Here is a 16,194-nt window from a genome sequence, read left to right on the forward strand (position 1 = left end):
TAGTAGTGTTTTATTCTTGTTATCTCTGGGCAATTTTAATTAGCTAAAGAAGGATATTTTGCACAGCAGGGTCTAGTCCTCATTAATTTCTTCACTACCAGGTGCTCTCCTAAACAGAACCTGGCAGAAGCAAAAATTATATAAAAAAGGAAGTCATCGGAGTCAAGAAGCTAATATCACAAGTGTTAAAAATTCCTCAGAAAAGTGGAGGATATACTGAGGGAGCAGAAATACGAGCTGAGAAAAAGATCAACACAGTTCCTTCACTGTGATGATGCATTATATTAGTTCATTTCTTTTTACTGAAGTGGTTACATTTACCCTCGAGCGTTCTTCTACGCGTCGTCTGGTGGCGGCAAAAAAGAACACACACACACACACACACACACACACACACACACACACACACACACACACACACACACAAATAAATAATTAGATAAACAAAAGAAAATAGTCATCGAACTGAAGTGGTAAGCTCCTCCAGGAAGACTCGCTAAGTGCAGGATTTACGCAGCGAGATGAAAATACGTGATCCAAGGCGAGGCACAACGCTAACTCTTTTTACCATTATATGCTGCTCTCCGGACGATTTTGTTCAGCTTAGGAGAAGTGTTTCGAACTAGGGGGTTTAGAGTTGCTTTCATTAATTCCTCCACAATTGAGAATGCTTCCTATACTGAATAGATCGTCTAGTAGCAGCAAAGTTAAATTAATAAAAAGAGGAAGAAATTGGAGTCAAGTGGCTAGTAAGTTTTATCATTTCTCGGGAGACTCGGTACGTGGGGGATATATGGAGCGAGATGGAATATGAAGAGGAGAGGTAGCACTTCACCTCTTCACTGCTATGACGCCTCTGATCAATATAAGGTGGTCCATATATAACTCTACCCAATTCTCGTGTGCAGCAGGGACGGCTCATTTGGCATTACTAGTGTTTATCCATTTTCTTCATCCTACAATCGTTTTCATGTTTTCAGTGTCTGCTTTTCTACGTCCATTGTTTACGTGCTTGACTATCGTTCTTTAATATTAATCTGACCCAGATTTTCGTCCTTCCGAAGCTTATCCACGGTTCCACATCCATTCCATTGCACTTCTTCGTGACTAATATGGTATTCTACTGTTAATGTATTGTTACAACTCTGCATTCAAGATGGAGAAATGAGAGTTTTGGGCCAAGGTAACGTGAAAAGTGTATAGCAATTTCATGAAGCAGGCAAAACATTTAAGCTCCTCACGAAAACTTACCGAGCTGACCCCCAAAAACGCACCAGACTAAATGCGCAATTTACAGATCACACTATATATTCTTACTATCTCCAGACGGTGTGCTAAAATTTCTCGGAACACCCGCAAATGGAGGAGTTAGTGTGGGAGGTGAAATATGGACTGGGAAGAGGCAGCAATGAACTCTTTATTAGGCTATTTTCACCTAAACTTGGCCAACATTTCGTCCTTTTGCAGTTTATTTCACGTTTCTCAGTGGCAGAAGAATACAATGCTGCGGATCTACATCTTTTCCATACGACTTCTTCGTGACTTGCACAGTGTTCTAGTGTCATAATACTCTGTCGTTACAAGTATGCAATTGAGAGATGACAATTTTAGGCCAAGTAAGAGTAAAAGGAGTATAGTTTAGTCTTGGTCTCTCCACATGGACTTTATTCACTTAAGGACATTTATTATAAGTTCATGAATTTAGTTAGAGCCTTCATTAACTCCTTCATTGTTAGGATGATCTCGAAACCTGAATAAAAGAGCCTCGTAAATATATATATATATATATATATATATATATATATATATATATATATATATATATATATATATAACTCCTATACTATTAGTATGCTCTCGTAAACTGAATAAAATAACCTGGTAAAGAACATACTAACTCCTTCATCACTAACATGCTCTCGAAAACTGAATAAAATAGCCTGGTAAAGAAAATAATACAAATGACGTCCTTGGGCTGCGGGTGTTAAACGATGACACCTTTTGCTAGCTTAATCACTCTAAGACGGATTTTATTTACCTTAAGGGAAACTTGTCGATTAAGGAGGTGGGATATAGCCTTAACTCCTTCATTACTTGAGGTCCTTGCCACCTTGAAAACTACTGTCTGGTGGAGGCCTCATTAAAGTGAAAGTATACGTCATCCTAGTGAAGAGAAAAATTAATTTGTAATAGTCATTCTACTCTAATGACCTAAAATTGCCATCTCTCCAAACTGAATACTGAGTTTCAACAACAGATTAGCTATTGAATAGCACACTATAGTCGCGGCACACGACTCTGAGGTTGTCATTATCGTACCCTGGCAACCTACCATTCAAAAGTGCGTCCAATTTTGTATCATATTATACACGAATCATATTATTATGCACGAATATATTATACACGAATATTATTATACACAAATATACAGTATTATACACGAATCACATGCGTCTCATATTATACACGAAATAGGACGCACTTCTGAATGTAGGTTGCCAGGGCACGACAATAACAACCTCAGAGTCGCGCGCCGCGACTATAGTCACGAAGTACTATGGGATGGATGTAGAGTTGCAGCTGTTTTACATTGCTAAAGAGTTATACTACGTGAAAGAAACTGCAAAAGGACGAAAACCTTTGCCAAGTTAGTGTAAACGGGCTATATCAAGAAGTTCCCTGAAGCTTAATTAAATCGTCTAACGGCAGTAAGATTAGTAAATACATTCCGAATATTCGTACTGAGGGGGTTAATAGTGGCTGCTTCTAATGTCTTTATGTTGGGGTCTACCATAAACCTCATTAGGTTGTCTGACGGTAGCGTGAATAAACAAAAAAATCGTACTGAAGGGGTGAACCGCTCTAGAATTATTACGTTTTTCTCCCTTGTCCCACTAGACCTTTTCCAGCTTGAGACCCTGTATAAATATAGAATTACAAATCAGTCTCCATTTACGCATCAGTACGAGGCTATTATTGAACTTACAGGAATTCTTAACACCGCCTGACAATTTTTATTCAGCTTTTGAGATATCCCTTCGCAGTGATGGGGTTAGATGCAATACCCATTAACTATTCAGTACGATGACGCACTTTTTAAATGATTATTGATACCACCAGACGATTTCATAGTGCTTTAGAGACCACCTCGGTGTGAAGGGAACAGAATCAATCCCATTAACCATCCATTACGATAACGTACAATTAAGTTTAGTCTTGTTAACTACAGACGCTTTCATTCAACCTAGGAAACACCTTCAGTCAGTTACGAAGTTACTGAAAGTATATCAAACACCGCCAGTTCGAAAAGTCTGTCCTGAGGTGAACTTAATAATTTAGAAGTCGTAAGACTAAAGAACACACAAGAAGTGCTCAGAGAGTGCAATACCAGAGGCCACCAATTGATCTACAGGCTAAACATTGGACTTTATCCCGTGGTCTTGACCTTCCACCGATCGCTTGTAAAATCAGATTATTTCAGTCTTGCTTGACCTTCAACTATTCAACCAACTTCAGTACAAATTATAGTGAAACTGTCTGAGCTGAACATTTCCTGCTGCCTTGATCACTGACCGACTGTTCGCAAAATCAAACCTCTTCCTCCTTTGCTTACCCTTATCGTTCTACCAGTGTGGTTCAAGGTGAATCAGAACTATCTAGTTATAGAGACGAAATTTTTGAACCTTTCCCGTGACCTTGACCCTTGACGGAGTCTCAAAATCGAAATCCTTCATCCTTGCTTTAACTTGAATTTTCTCCCGAAATCTTGTCTAATCTGATTCAACTTATTTACTGTTAGCTGACCCTACCATATGCCTTGTCCTCTGGCTTTTTCCAATGACCCCAGCATTCAACTGATTGTTTTCAAAATCGAATTCCTTTATTCTAGCAATACCTTGAACACTTCCATAAAGTTGGTCAAAATCGGATCAAAACTGTTTAAGTTGACTTTACCATGTGACCCTAATCTTTGATCCATTGTTCCAAAAAGTTACGGGTCATCCCCTTGGCTGACCTTCAGTACTTCCACAATATTTTTTTTTAATCAGATCAAAACTTTATATTGTTAAAGCACACACACACACACACACACACACACACACACACACACACAGGACAGACGCAAGCCAAAAAAAAAAAAAAAAAAAAAAATGCCCCTGTCACTTCCCAAGCGCAGGTATGAAAAGGTCATCTGAATATAAGAGGTTAAACAGCTTCGATAGATCACCCTGTACCGAGGAGGTCAGAATCGACCTTACATTAAAGGTATGCAATCAAAACACCGGTGAGGTTGGCAGGCGTCATGCTGCTTGGCGGTGGCAGTGTTGGCAGACATGATGCTGGTTGGTGGTGGCAGTGTTGGTAGGCGCGATGCTTGTTGGTGGCGGCAGTGCTGGCAGAAACAGTGCTGGTTGGCAGACGCGATGCTAGTTGGTACTGGGAGGGTTGGCGGGCGTGTGCTAGTTGGTGGTTGCAGTGTTGGCAAGCGTGAGATGGTTGGTGGTGGCGGTGTTGGCAAGTGTGATGCCGGCCGGTGGTCGAGGTGTTGGCAGGCGTGATGCTGATTGAGAGTGACAGTGTTGGTAGCTGTGGTGCTGGGTGGAGATGATAGTGTTGGCAGACGTGAAGCAGGTTGAGAGTGACAGTGTTGGCAGGCGTGGGCGATGTAAACATGAATGATGACGGTGGCAGAACAATGGCTAGGACCAGGCCGCGTCATTAGCAGTAGAAAAACACTATAGACGACGGTAAAGAGAGAAAACAATAGAGGGACGTGTGGGATGGATAGAGTAGAACACAGAAACCGTGAGGGATGAGCTGATAAGAGGATAGGTAACAGGTAGGATGAGTTAGTAAGAGAATAGATAACAGGTGTGATGGTTGATAAGAAGACAAAACAGGTGAGATTGTTAAATGGGCAATACCTGGGATAAACAGACAAAAAACTGAAAACATGTGAGGTGGATGGACAGGAGCACAGAGGACAGGTGGGATGGGCGGAGATGGAAACTGAAAAGAGGTGGGATGGGCAGACTAGGAAACTGTAAAAAGGTGAGGCTGGTAGACAGGGGCACGGGACAGCTGAGAAAACAGATGGGCTGGGCAGATAAGAGCAGAAGCTAGCAAGATAAACGAGTGGGGAACTGGATGGCGAAAATAGCCGTTTCAGTTAACTTCCCTCTCACGATATCATCTTACCCTCTCTCTGTCACGGATGATCATGCACACACCCTCTTGCAGTAAAGGGGCTATAAATAATCTTCAGTGAGCCATTCAGCAGTGTGACGTCTTTTTCTTTTTATTTCTGTGATAGCCTCATGATTAAGTTCAGCTTAGGAGAGGCCCTCGAAGCAATGATGAATAAGACATAGGAAACGGGTGGCGATGAAAAGCCCAGAAAACAACCGACGAAGAACTACTGAAATACGCGAAGGAAAGTAAGAAAAATAAGCAAAGGAACCTAATGGGCGATGAAATGAGATATAATACTAGAAAACTTGGACAATGAATAAGTAAAAACGTATATGAACAGGAAAGGCACTGTGGCGAAAATATAAACAGACAATGAAAACTAAAGAAAACAGGCTCTGAAAACTACAGAAATATGCATTGAAGAGATAGGAAAATAGGCTATGAAAATGCTAGGATCGAGGACAATGAAAATCTAGGACGACAGTAATGGGCAATGAAAAACAACAGATACTGTATATAGTGAAATGCTAGAATAAGAGACGATGAAGAAATCCAGAAAACAGACAATGAAAGGCTAAGTAAAGAGGGATGAATCATGAAGTCAACAGGTAAAGACTATAAAAAATTGTAGAAATATGCAATGAAATGCTTGAAAAATGGAGGTGAAGACTATGAAAGAAAAAGACGAGGAAACGGACCGACAGTGGGGAATGAAAAACCGCAAAAATAAGCTATGAAACACCAGGAAAATTAGCGACAGGAAACTACAAAAAAGTCACGAAAAGCTCCTAAAAATAATCAATAAAACAAGGAAAACAGGCGTCGAGATGGAAGGCACAAACAAGCTCTTTCACGTAACTAATGATCCTTGAATATTATTAGAAGGGCTGTAGGCGAGATCAGGGTCCAAAGGTTCAGTTTGTCAGCTCACATTTTTTACCTTCGTTGGCCATCAATTATTCTTCTCTCAGTCTCGCGTTTTTCCTCTCAGCTACTGTCACCTGAAGTTTTACACGGGTGGAATGCCTAATCTGAATTGTTATCTTAAAATATTCATCCAGTCCCCTCCCCCCATCCTCTCTCTCTCTCTCTCTCTCTCTTTCTCTCTCTCTCTCTCTCTCTCTCTCTCTCTCTCTCTCTCTCTCTCTCTCTTACAGGCTTCTTGTAAACTGTTCCGAAGCCAAATATTCCGCAGATCAGTTTACATGCAAGACAGAAATGCACATCTATTTGCAAATTAATTTTTACTCGAATATTCCAACACAACAGTTTCCTGGGTTACGGGTCACAGAGAACGCTGGTGCACACCTATGTCAGGCGTGTGCAGACCGACCGTTTCTATACATACATACATACACAGTCATACATACATACAATCATACATACACACATACACATTCCTTCACCAGCAAAGGCCTCTCCTAAATTTAATACAATCTCTTGGTGCCGAAAGGAATATTACAAAGTCGTGGCGGTGACTGGACTCCGGTGAAGGAAATTAAAAAAAAAAAAAAAAATCGTCTAGTGGTAACAAGAGCAGTATTTTTTTTTTTTAGGTCATCGCAGGAAAAGTGGTTAAAAAAAAAAATGTCTCAGTGAGCATAAAGAAATCGAGGTAAGGACAAAAAAAACAAAAAAAAATCAACCCCTTCGATTCCTGAGGCTTTCTCCCAAAACTAAATAAAATCGTCTGGCGGTAGCAAGAATATAACAGAATACATTAAGAAACTATTGTGCTTAGGGGGAACAGAGAGAATTTCTAACTCCTTCGATGCGACAGGTCTCCCTTAGCCTTAACCCTTTTAAAACGATTATCTTACTTTGCTTATTTTGGCTTTTTCCAGGCGATTAGTGTGACCTTAGGAAGGATATATAGCTGTGACGGGATTAATCTGACCTACTTAACCACTTCAGTTCGAAAGGTCTCCCCTAAGTTGCATAAAAGCCTCTGAAACAAGCGAGAACATGCGAAAGGCGTCATCAGACTGAAGAGGTTAATTAAAATGTACGGAGGTGGCAACAGTAAAATCGTCTGGTGGCAACAAGACTCCAACGAAAAACATAAAAAATAAAAGTCGCCGCACTGAAGAAAAAACGCAGATAATGTCCAACTTTGTCATTACGAGATGCCTTCTAAAATCGTTGGGTGTTTGTAAGAATAAGATGTAAATAAAATACAGGAAATTACACTGATAGAGGTATGCACTCTACACTAAGACTCCACAGACAATTCAAGGTCCGTATTATGAGTGGTAAAAATTAGGCTTCATAGCACCTCGTCCCAAGCGATTTATTTTGCGCTTTTTAACAGTCTTTTTGTCTGCCGTTTATGCCATCCTAACATCGACATGGCTCACGTCAATAACAAACACAGGCACAGCGAAGTGTAATGTGCAAAATAAATCGCTAAGCGAAAGGTGCTACGGATTCTCTCAAACGTTTAAAAATATAGTCCTACCTCCCAGCTCAATAAAGGCGTCCGGTGGAATAAAGCACTAGATTTTCCACACGAGATTGGCTGTGATATTTATGCTCAGGTTCCAGGGACTCATTTTCAGCTGGATTTTATTGCCTGGCGTTTAAGTGGAATAAAAGGACAGTGAAAGGAAGACAGGCTGATGGGTAGATAGACAGATAGACACGTAGACTGCTAGACAGGTAGACAGGCAGATTGACAAACTGATAGATAGACAGAAAGACAGACCAAGATAGGTAAGTAAAGAGACGGACAGACAGAAAAAGATACGGTACATAGATAGATAGGAAGATGGTCATGCAGACAGATAGTTAAGCTGATAGATAGTACAGACAGACAGATAGATCGAAAGACAACTATAAAAGAATACTGTACTTGAGTTGTCCCGACCATGTGAGGGTAAAAAGACCACTGCAAGCGAAAATGTAGTAATCCTGGGCGACGAAGAAAACGCTTTTAAGGACGCCAGAGTAATCCTATTTGACAGTCGCCTCGAATCCTAAGAGGTGGGTGTTTTTGCAGTCTTAGGTCTTTATGGCAGTCAGACTCTTATGATTCCTCTCTCTCTCTCTCTCTCTCTCTCTCTCTCTCTCTCTCTCTCTCTCTCTCAGATGCCCTCTCAGATTTCAGGTCATGTTTCTTACTCCCAGTCTGTCTTTTTGTTTCTCTCTCTCTCTCTCTCTCTCTCTCTCTCTCTCTCTCTAGCTACCTATCCATCCTGCCGCAGCATCAGTACTAACTTCAGTATCTCCCTGTCTCCCCTACAGCCGCCATCTTCAGTACATCAACGCCACGGGACCCAGGTTCGACCCCTTGGACTGCCGCAACACCTGGCTCAACACCTGGCAACATCACCTACACAGGGAGCTTACCTGGAGGGAGGAGGGGGACGCAGAGATAGGAGGAGGGAGGGAGAAGAGGGGATCCTTGGTGCGGAGGGATAATAGGTGGACTCGAGGCGTGTGGAGAAAGGAGGAGAGAGATGGAAGGTGGAGGGAGGAGGAGAGGGATGGAAGGTGGAGGGAGGAGGAGAGGGATGGAAGGTGGAGGGAGGAGGAGACGGGTGGAGAGTGGAGAGAGGAAGCAACATGGAGGGAAAAGAGGAATAAAGGGACATGGGGGGAGCAAGAGGGCAAAGGGGGAAGTATTCTGACAGACAAGATGTTTGGCGAAGAGCCCGAGGGAGAGAGTTTCACGGGTGCAGAGGAGAGACCATCAACAACAGCAGCATCACCACCACCTGCAACAGTGGCCACAACATCAACACCAACAAGAAGCACAAGGACGGATGCCAAGGAGTGTCTCTTCGCGGCCAACAAGACCCCTTCCACCGTTGCCAAATGCTGTAGGACTTCAAGATGCTGCCGTAAGTTCCCTCTGTTATTATTGCTTTATGTATTTATTTTTATTTTTTATACCGTCCAAAAACGTGTCTGGCCCATTTAATTCTTCACTGTCTTTCAGTTCTACTCTACAACTTTACTTATTTATTTTACACCCTGCCAGTGTACTTTTTTCTCTTCCTTAATCATGCTAACTTTTTTTTTACCCCTAACAATACAACTAAATACAGATTTAGTATTAATTTGTAGGTTGGTCTAATTTATCCTTACCCTTTAGTCCCCTTAATGACATGATTCCCGACTTCGTTAGTGTTTATTGCTTTCACCTAACAACACTTAATTCTACTTTGCATCGCTATTTGACAATTTTATATCATTATCCAAATCTGTATCATTCTTAAGGGGTGGTACTCGTAACTGACTACTATATAAGATACATGTGTCACGCACCGAAGTTTGCAATGTAAAGTTATATACACTATTATCCCCTGTAACTTTAGCATCATATAAGTATCATGTAAACCTATTTATTAAACTATATATGTCCCCGGTCGAAACCCACACATATTGAACACACACACATACACACACACACACACACACACACACACACACACACACACACACACACACACACACACACACACACACACACACACCGCTTCAGAATGGCAAGTACCGTATGTGACGCGCTACTTTACATGTTCACTGTACCTGTAAATCTATCCACACACCGTCACCTACACCCCCAGTGCTGGACCCGGCAAACCTGAACGTGACGGTGGACAGCATGATGGGTGTGAAGGACTCAGAGGCGAACGAGAAGGACAAGGCCAAGTGCAGACGATACGAGGTGCAGTGTTCGGCTCACGGCTACCCCACCCCGGAGGTAAAAAAATAAGCCCCGTATTTTAGGTAACACAGGAGGCTTCGTAACACCTCTTCCTTGGCGGCTTAGTTTGCGTTTTACACCATTGCATTTTCTTATATCTTACTGTAATTATATCGTTTTAAATATCGGTACATTCTGCATCAGTAACATACACTGGGGATACTGAGGTGGAGTGTGCAGAAAATATCGCCAAGAAAGAAATGTTGCCAAATCTTCAAAGCCACTTAGCATACGACAACAAATAACTTAATAAGGTTTAATGAATACATGGCAGAAGAATCGAAGTTCCCGAGAAACTCATTAGTTCACTGGACACTGGTTGGTTTCACTGTTCAGTTTAACTAGGGATAAGGCAGCCATCTCTCTATCTTGAATATGACCCTAGTCACAAAGCATTGTAATGGAATTGTAGCTATAGCATTGTCTTTTTTCTGTTACTAAACTACGGGAAATAAATTGCAAAAGGTGGCGACTCTCTGCATAGTTAAAATGAATGAGCTACAGTTTTAGGTAATCTTCAGGCACAACGGCAGATAGTTGACACACAGTGCTGACAGGAGGGCCAAGGAGGGAACAAGATGTAGAAACTAGGTTACTCCCTTGAATTACGTGTTCAATTAGGGGCACGGGTTAGTGAGTCTGTCCTCTCAGAGCCAATAGTTCTCACAGGCCTATGGCGTAAACACACCTTCACATGTCACAACCTGAACACCAATACTTAACACTCCTCCTTTACAAAATCCCAGACCTACTGGCACATTCCTCCCCATCTTCATCTATACTTACCCCTCCTCCCATCTTATAAACCAACAGATCGAGTGGCACATCCCACCACACCTTCTCCTCCTCTCCATCACCAACACAAGCAACGCCACCTGGTCCTCGTCCACCGTCACCCTGGCCCACAATATGAGCCACGCCATCCACCACTATCCACACTACTACCACCACCGCCGCAACCTCACCTGCATCGCCCACAACCATCGATTCGTCAGCCCCATGCAAGTGGATCTAAGTGAGTATCGAGGCTTGGAGACCCTTTCGTTGACGGGTGGAAAGGAAACTAGGGAGAGGCGTAATTGCTTCTCAATGATGACTATTTATTTATTTATTTATTTATTTATTTATTTACTGCTACCTCTTTATACGTCAGCGTTGAGCAGGGTAGCTCTAGAGCTTGTTGTTGCTTTTAAAAGAGTTACAAAGGTGGTTGGATAACACAGAAAAGAGCTATAAAATGTTACTATGACTACTTTTTCTTATCTATTCCATAGGTAGAAAGGAAACGCAGAAATATAAACGTTACTATGGTAATGTACATTTTATTTCATGGGTGTTAGAAAGACGCAGTAAAATGACTAACCCTTACTACGATGCTTTATTTTTTTTTTCTTTTTCAAGGGTGACAGGGAAATACAGTATAGGAAAGGGCTCTCAGTATTACTACAATGACGCAATTTTTATTCACTGCTGGTATGGAAACGCAGAAGAGCAAAACGAAACAGTGACGGCGTAGTTCTTACTTCATACTGGTTACTCTAGATACGTCAACGTCATACATGAAGACCTTATTGAGTCTTGGTGTTCTCAGGCTTGGCTGTTGGTTCACTAACGAGTATAACCGTATTTTCGAGGATTTACAAGGCTTCCTCGAGAATACGTTTCACATATTACACTCTATCATCTCTTCCGCGTCACACACATTTTTCTATAAATAATCTTTTCCGCGTTAAACAAATCATTTCATAAGAAATCTCTTGTACGCTATGCATATCTTTTTATAAATAATCTCTCCGTTGTGTATATTTTTTTCAGTACAGACAGTTTTTGCATAATAAACATTCATGACAAAATCAACATGGTTTATACAAAAATATACTGGTATGAAAATGGTTTCCTGTAAGCCAAGAAACCATTTACAACGCTGAGTGGTAACCATATAACCAACCCACACGCGTTCCTTACGTGAAAAGTGGGTTGGAGGAGGGTTAGTGGCTCTCCCCGTGAAACTACTACCTCAAACACAAACGGCCACCTCTTATGGGATTACGGCGTCTGGCTACAGATAGATGGATAGACAGATAGATAGATAGATAGACAGACAGACCCCGAGTCGTTCAAAGCCACTCCATTAGTCGGGGTTAGCACGTAAAAATAGTCTTGTGGAAGTGACGGCCATCTCTATAGCTGGTTTATTTTCGTGATGGAACTGGGTCACTCATGCACATTAAATACTCAGTCGTGGTTGCATGTATTTCAGTAAGCCTTAGCTGTGAGGTGGAAATGAGTGTCCTTGGTTACTAGTCACAACTAGGGTGTTCTTATAATTAGAATACAATAATCTGGCGGCAGCAAGAATAAATTATAGAGCTGTAAAGTCAAAGAAATAAGTACAAGCATTTTGCTAAAGTTTGGCGAATACATGGCGGAAAATCGAACCATATGATACACGCACTTCTAGAGTTACAAGTTTTCACTTCATTTCGTCAGTCGTAAATTTTCTTCAGACGGAACTAGGAAGATGGTTGTTTTTTTTTCACTGCACTTTGGCTGAAAGCGATTAAAACTAGGACACCAAAAGTTTAAGCACGTCTCCTAATTCTGACGGTCAGTAAGGGGGACAGCTGTGAGCGTTAGGTTTGGTTAGCCTGCATGCCGTGTTACGAGGCGCAATCAGAGTCAAGGAGAGACGACAAATATTCTTTACCCTCATCATGAGTTGCATATATGACTGTCAGGCACTTGGGCTTGCCTAGATCTTCACAATTTCCGTTTTCGGTAGACAGACGTAAAATCCCGAGGACTTAATTACGATATATGAACGTGTAATGTCCAGTGACCTCTTACACAGCTCAGTATAAAGATCAAAAGAGCCTGCTGGACAAGCGCCATTAATGTAGTTGGAAATTAAGTAAAAACACAAAGATATCTATGGGAATATGTTGTTTGCATTGTGTGAAAGATGAAGCGGGAAGCGATAAGTGACTATGTCTGGACTACCTTTCTTAACTCTTGCGCTGTGAGGCTGAAATTTTTATTCTCACAAACTGCAGATTATATTTAGCACAGAAGAACCCTACTAATAACCCATCTCCACTACTTGAACTCACACGAAATTCTCTCCATCTTCACCAGGCATTGAACCCAAGAACTTCGATCCCCGGCCCAAGATCTGCACGCACAACCACACAAGGGACCACTCGACGCAACGGTTTGTGTTCACCATGCAGGCTGGAGGAGGGTTCAACCTGAGCTGGTGGTTCTATCCCCTCTGCAACTCCAGCGTGGGTAACTTCGACGGCAAAAACATCCCCTACTTTTTATGGCTGGCGGACCCCAAGAGTTCTTACATACATGGTGAGTAGCTCTGTTGTTTTGTCTTGTGGTGTGTGTGTGTGTGTGTGTGTGTGTGTGTGTGTGTGTGTGTGTGTGTGTGTGTGTGTGTGTGTGTGTGTGTGTGTGTGTGTGTGTGTGTGTGTGTGTGTGTGTGTGTGTGTGTGTGTGTGTGTGTGTGTGTGTGTGTGTGTGTGTGTGTGTGTGTGTGTGTGTGTGTGTGTGTGTGTGTGTGTGTGTGTGTGTGTGTGTGTGTGTGTTACATACAAACATAGAGGAGACAGAGAGAACGTAAGGAAAGAATGGGAGCAACTAAAGGAAACAAGAGGAAAAGTAAGATCAGCGTAGACAAGAAGGCACACTGAGACTTAAGAGAGAAGTAAGGAATGTACGAGAGACAGTAAGGGTAAAGTTAGTGAAGCAGCAGATATGTGTCTCTGCAATCAATGATTAGAAAAAATGGAGGGAAAGAGATAACACGAGCATCTTTTCATCAAACGTTACGACCAGAGAAACTTTTATCGACTGAGGTGGAACGGCTATGAGGTACGGGCGAACAGTCAGGGAGAGAAGTGTCCAGAGTATGGATTGGGATAAGGGTGTGGTTACTGCTGCATCCCATAGTTATGATCGCTATAAACGCACGGCAACAGACAGTTCCGTATTACTTTTTGCGAGGTACAGGGGCCCTAGGCTAGGAATACCATAGTCTGAAAGAGTTGACCGCTTCAGTACTATGACGTGTTTATTATTCTTCATACAACCAGACAATTAAATTCAAGTTAAAAGAAGTCCCATGTGGTGAAGGATTTAGAACAAGTCTTCCTTAACTCCTCTGCCACGATGACATCTTTAAACAATTTGTCAAAGGACGTCTTTTCGGTTTTATTCTTGCCATTTGCAGAGGCGTTTCTGCAGCTTACGAGTGACTTTTCGAATAAGAAGGGTTAAGGACAGCCTCATTAACCTCTTCTTTGCGTGAAATCCTTCCTTAGTTAAGTAAAACTTGTGTGGTGGCAGCAAGACCAAACTACTAGATATGTCATAGGACAGAAGGGGTTTTTAATTATTATTCTTTCCACCACCAGACGTTGTAATTCAGCTTAAGTGTGACTTCTCGTGGTGAATGGGCTGAACAGGTGATCGACCCATATAAGTTTGTAATCTTAACTCAGCATCATCCCCACGGAAGATGAAGAACGCTTAGATTTTATGCCCAGTGACTGCACATGGGTCATTAAGGCAGACAGTTTACTATGTGTTATGTCCCAATCTTCCCTTAGAATACAACAGGCAACAATCGAGTTTACATCCAGGTCCCCAACTTTACTGCAGGGTGAACAGGGACGAGAAGTAAACAAACTTTGTCCAAGAGCTCGACCAGGCCGCCACGGATAATAAATTTCTCATCTTATCTCCACCAATGACTGTCGGATAAGACACAAATTCAGAACCTCACCATGTACCCCATACAAGCAGCTCCCTGTGTGTTCCTATAGCATCTTGGAACATGGAAGGAAATACTTGATCCTTTTATCTCTCTGGCTCTTATGACTCACTTTCCTTTTGACTTTCTTATGCTCCTATGGCTCACTCTTAGCTGGGTGAAATTGTCTGGCGTCAAGTGAAATGGAATACTGGAGGCATTCTGACGATGAATGTCGATGGTGACAGCAATAACTCTCTCCGGCACCTATGATTTACTGTCAGTTAAATAAAATCGTCTGACATTAGCTAGAACACAGTGCAAGAGTTGTTCCGATCACAAAATGTTTGAAGATACAGTACATCCCCCTAGTACGCGCCTATATGGGCGGCTGAGGACGTCGCGTACTAGGAATTCGTGTACTGTGAATACATAAACTTATGGGAAAAATTACATATGGGCGGCATCCCCCTTCATGGGCAACCCCTGAGACACCTTTCAGTCCTAAGTATTGTACTATACAGGGAAACTATCTAAGACATATTAACTAAGATAAAGTAAACCAACAAGATAATGGCTTTACTAGGTAAATCAACAAGGATATGGCTTAACTAAACCAACAATAATATGGCTGCTCACCTTTACCCGTTATCGCTTCTTGGGGGGGAAATGTCGCGTACTCGGGGTAACCCTGGATTTGGGCCACTCTTCGCTGCCCATCTCGCTTACAAGGAGTTAAATTTGCATACTAATAAAAAATACACTGAAGTAAAAAGAAATTAGGTCCTCGCATAAAAGGGGGATCGCGTACTTGGAACTGACGTACTGTGGGGATGTACTGAAATCGGAAACTGCTCTTGTTGACAATTTAGTTTCTGTAAAAGTAGCCTAATTAGCAAACCCAGATTACACATTACAGGTACAGCATTACAATAAGACTACATTACAGGTAGAGCATTACAATAAGACTACATTACAGAAGTCGTTGATCTTGTAACACTGATATTTTAAGGAGTGAACTACCTGCACAATTCCTAGTGGCATTATTTTTTTTAAGCCCTTCACATGTAGTCTTATTTTTAAAAATCAGTAATTAGATGTTACAAAAGAAAAAATCTCCCTGAATTAAGGTTGTTATGATCCGTCGCTCATAAAAGTGAATTAGTTGATGGAGGTTGTTTTTAATTCCTTGAATTAAAGTAATTCCTCTCTGGTAACCGGAGTAAATTATTAGAACGACGTCACCGTACTGATGGCGTTAAAGAGTGCCGCGGAAGCAAATTTAAAAAAAAAAAAAAAAGATACATTGCTAGTCCACGCATCGGAGTCATTGGCATTATTTTAACCACTTAAATTGGATGACACATTTTTCCTTCTTGCCACCTTCAGACGATTTTACTCAGCTCAGGAGAGACTTACAGAATTGGAGTGGTGAAATTTAGCTTTGATTAACATTTTCAATACGAAAGAGCATTCCCAAGCTGAGTAATATCGTCTGACGTTATAATGAAAAATGAACATAAGACGACAT

At 41.7% G+C, this 16,194-nt stretch overlaps 1 protein-coding gene across 1 annotated transcript in view; it reads left to right on the forward strand.

Moving 5' to 3' along the window:
• The first annotated feature begins 7,541 nt into the window (after positions 1-7,541).
• LOC145393548 (BDNF/NT-3 growth factors receptor-like) overlaps positions 7,542-16,194 on the forward strand; it is a 107,294-nt gene continuing 98,641 nt past the window's right edge. The window contains exons 1-5 of the mRNA XM_080267699.1: positions 7,542-7,579; positions 8,437-8,492; positions 9,765-9,901; positions 10,718-10,919; positions 13,040-13,261. Coding sequence (XP_080123825.1) covers positions 7,542-7,579; positions 8,437-8,492; positions 9,765-9,901; positions 10,718-10,919; positions 13,040-13,261 — 655 coding nt within the window. The remainder of the gene's footprint in view (positions 7,580-8,436; positions 8,493-9,764; positions 9,902-10,717; positions 10,920-13,039; positions 13,262-16,194) is intronic.

This window comes from Coenobita brevimanus, chromosome 24 (assembly GCF_032717465.1).
Source record: "Coenobita brevimanus isolate Jiangsu-jjx chromosome 24, ASM3271746v2, whole genome shotgun sequence".
Taxonomy (NCBI): domain Eukaryota; kingdom Metazoa; phylum Arthropoda; class Malacostraca; order Decapoda; family Coenobitidae; genus Coenobita; species Coenobita brevimanus.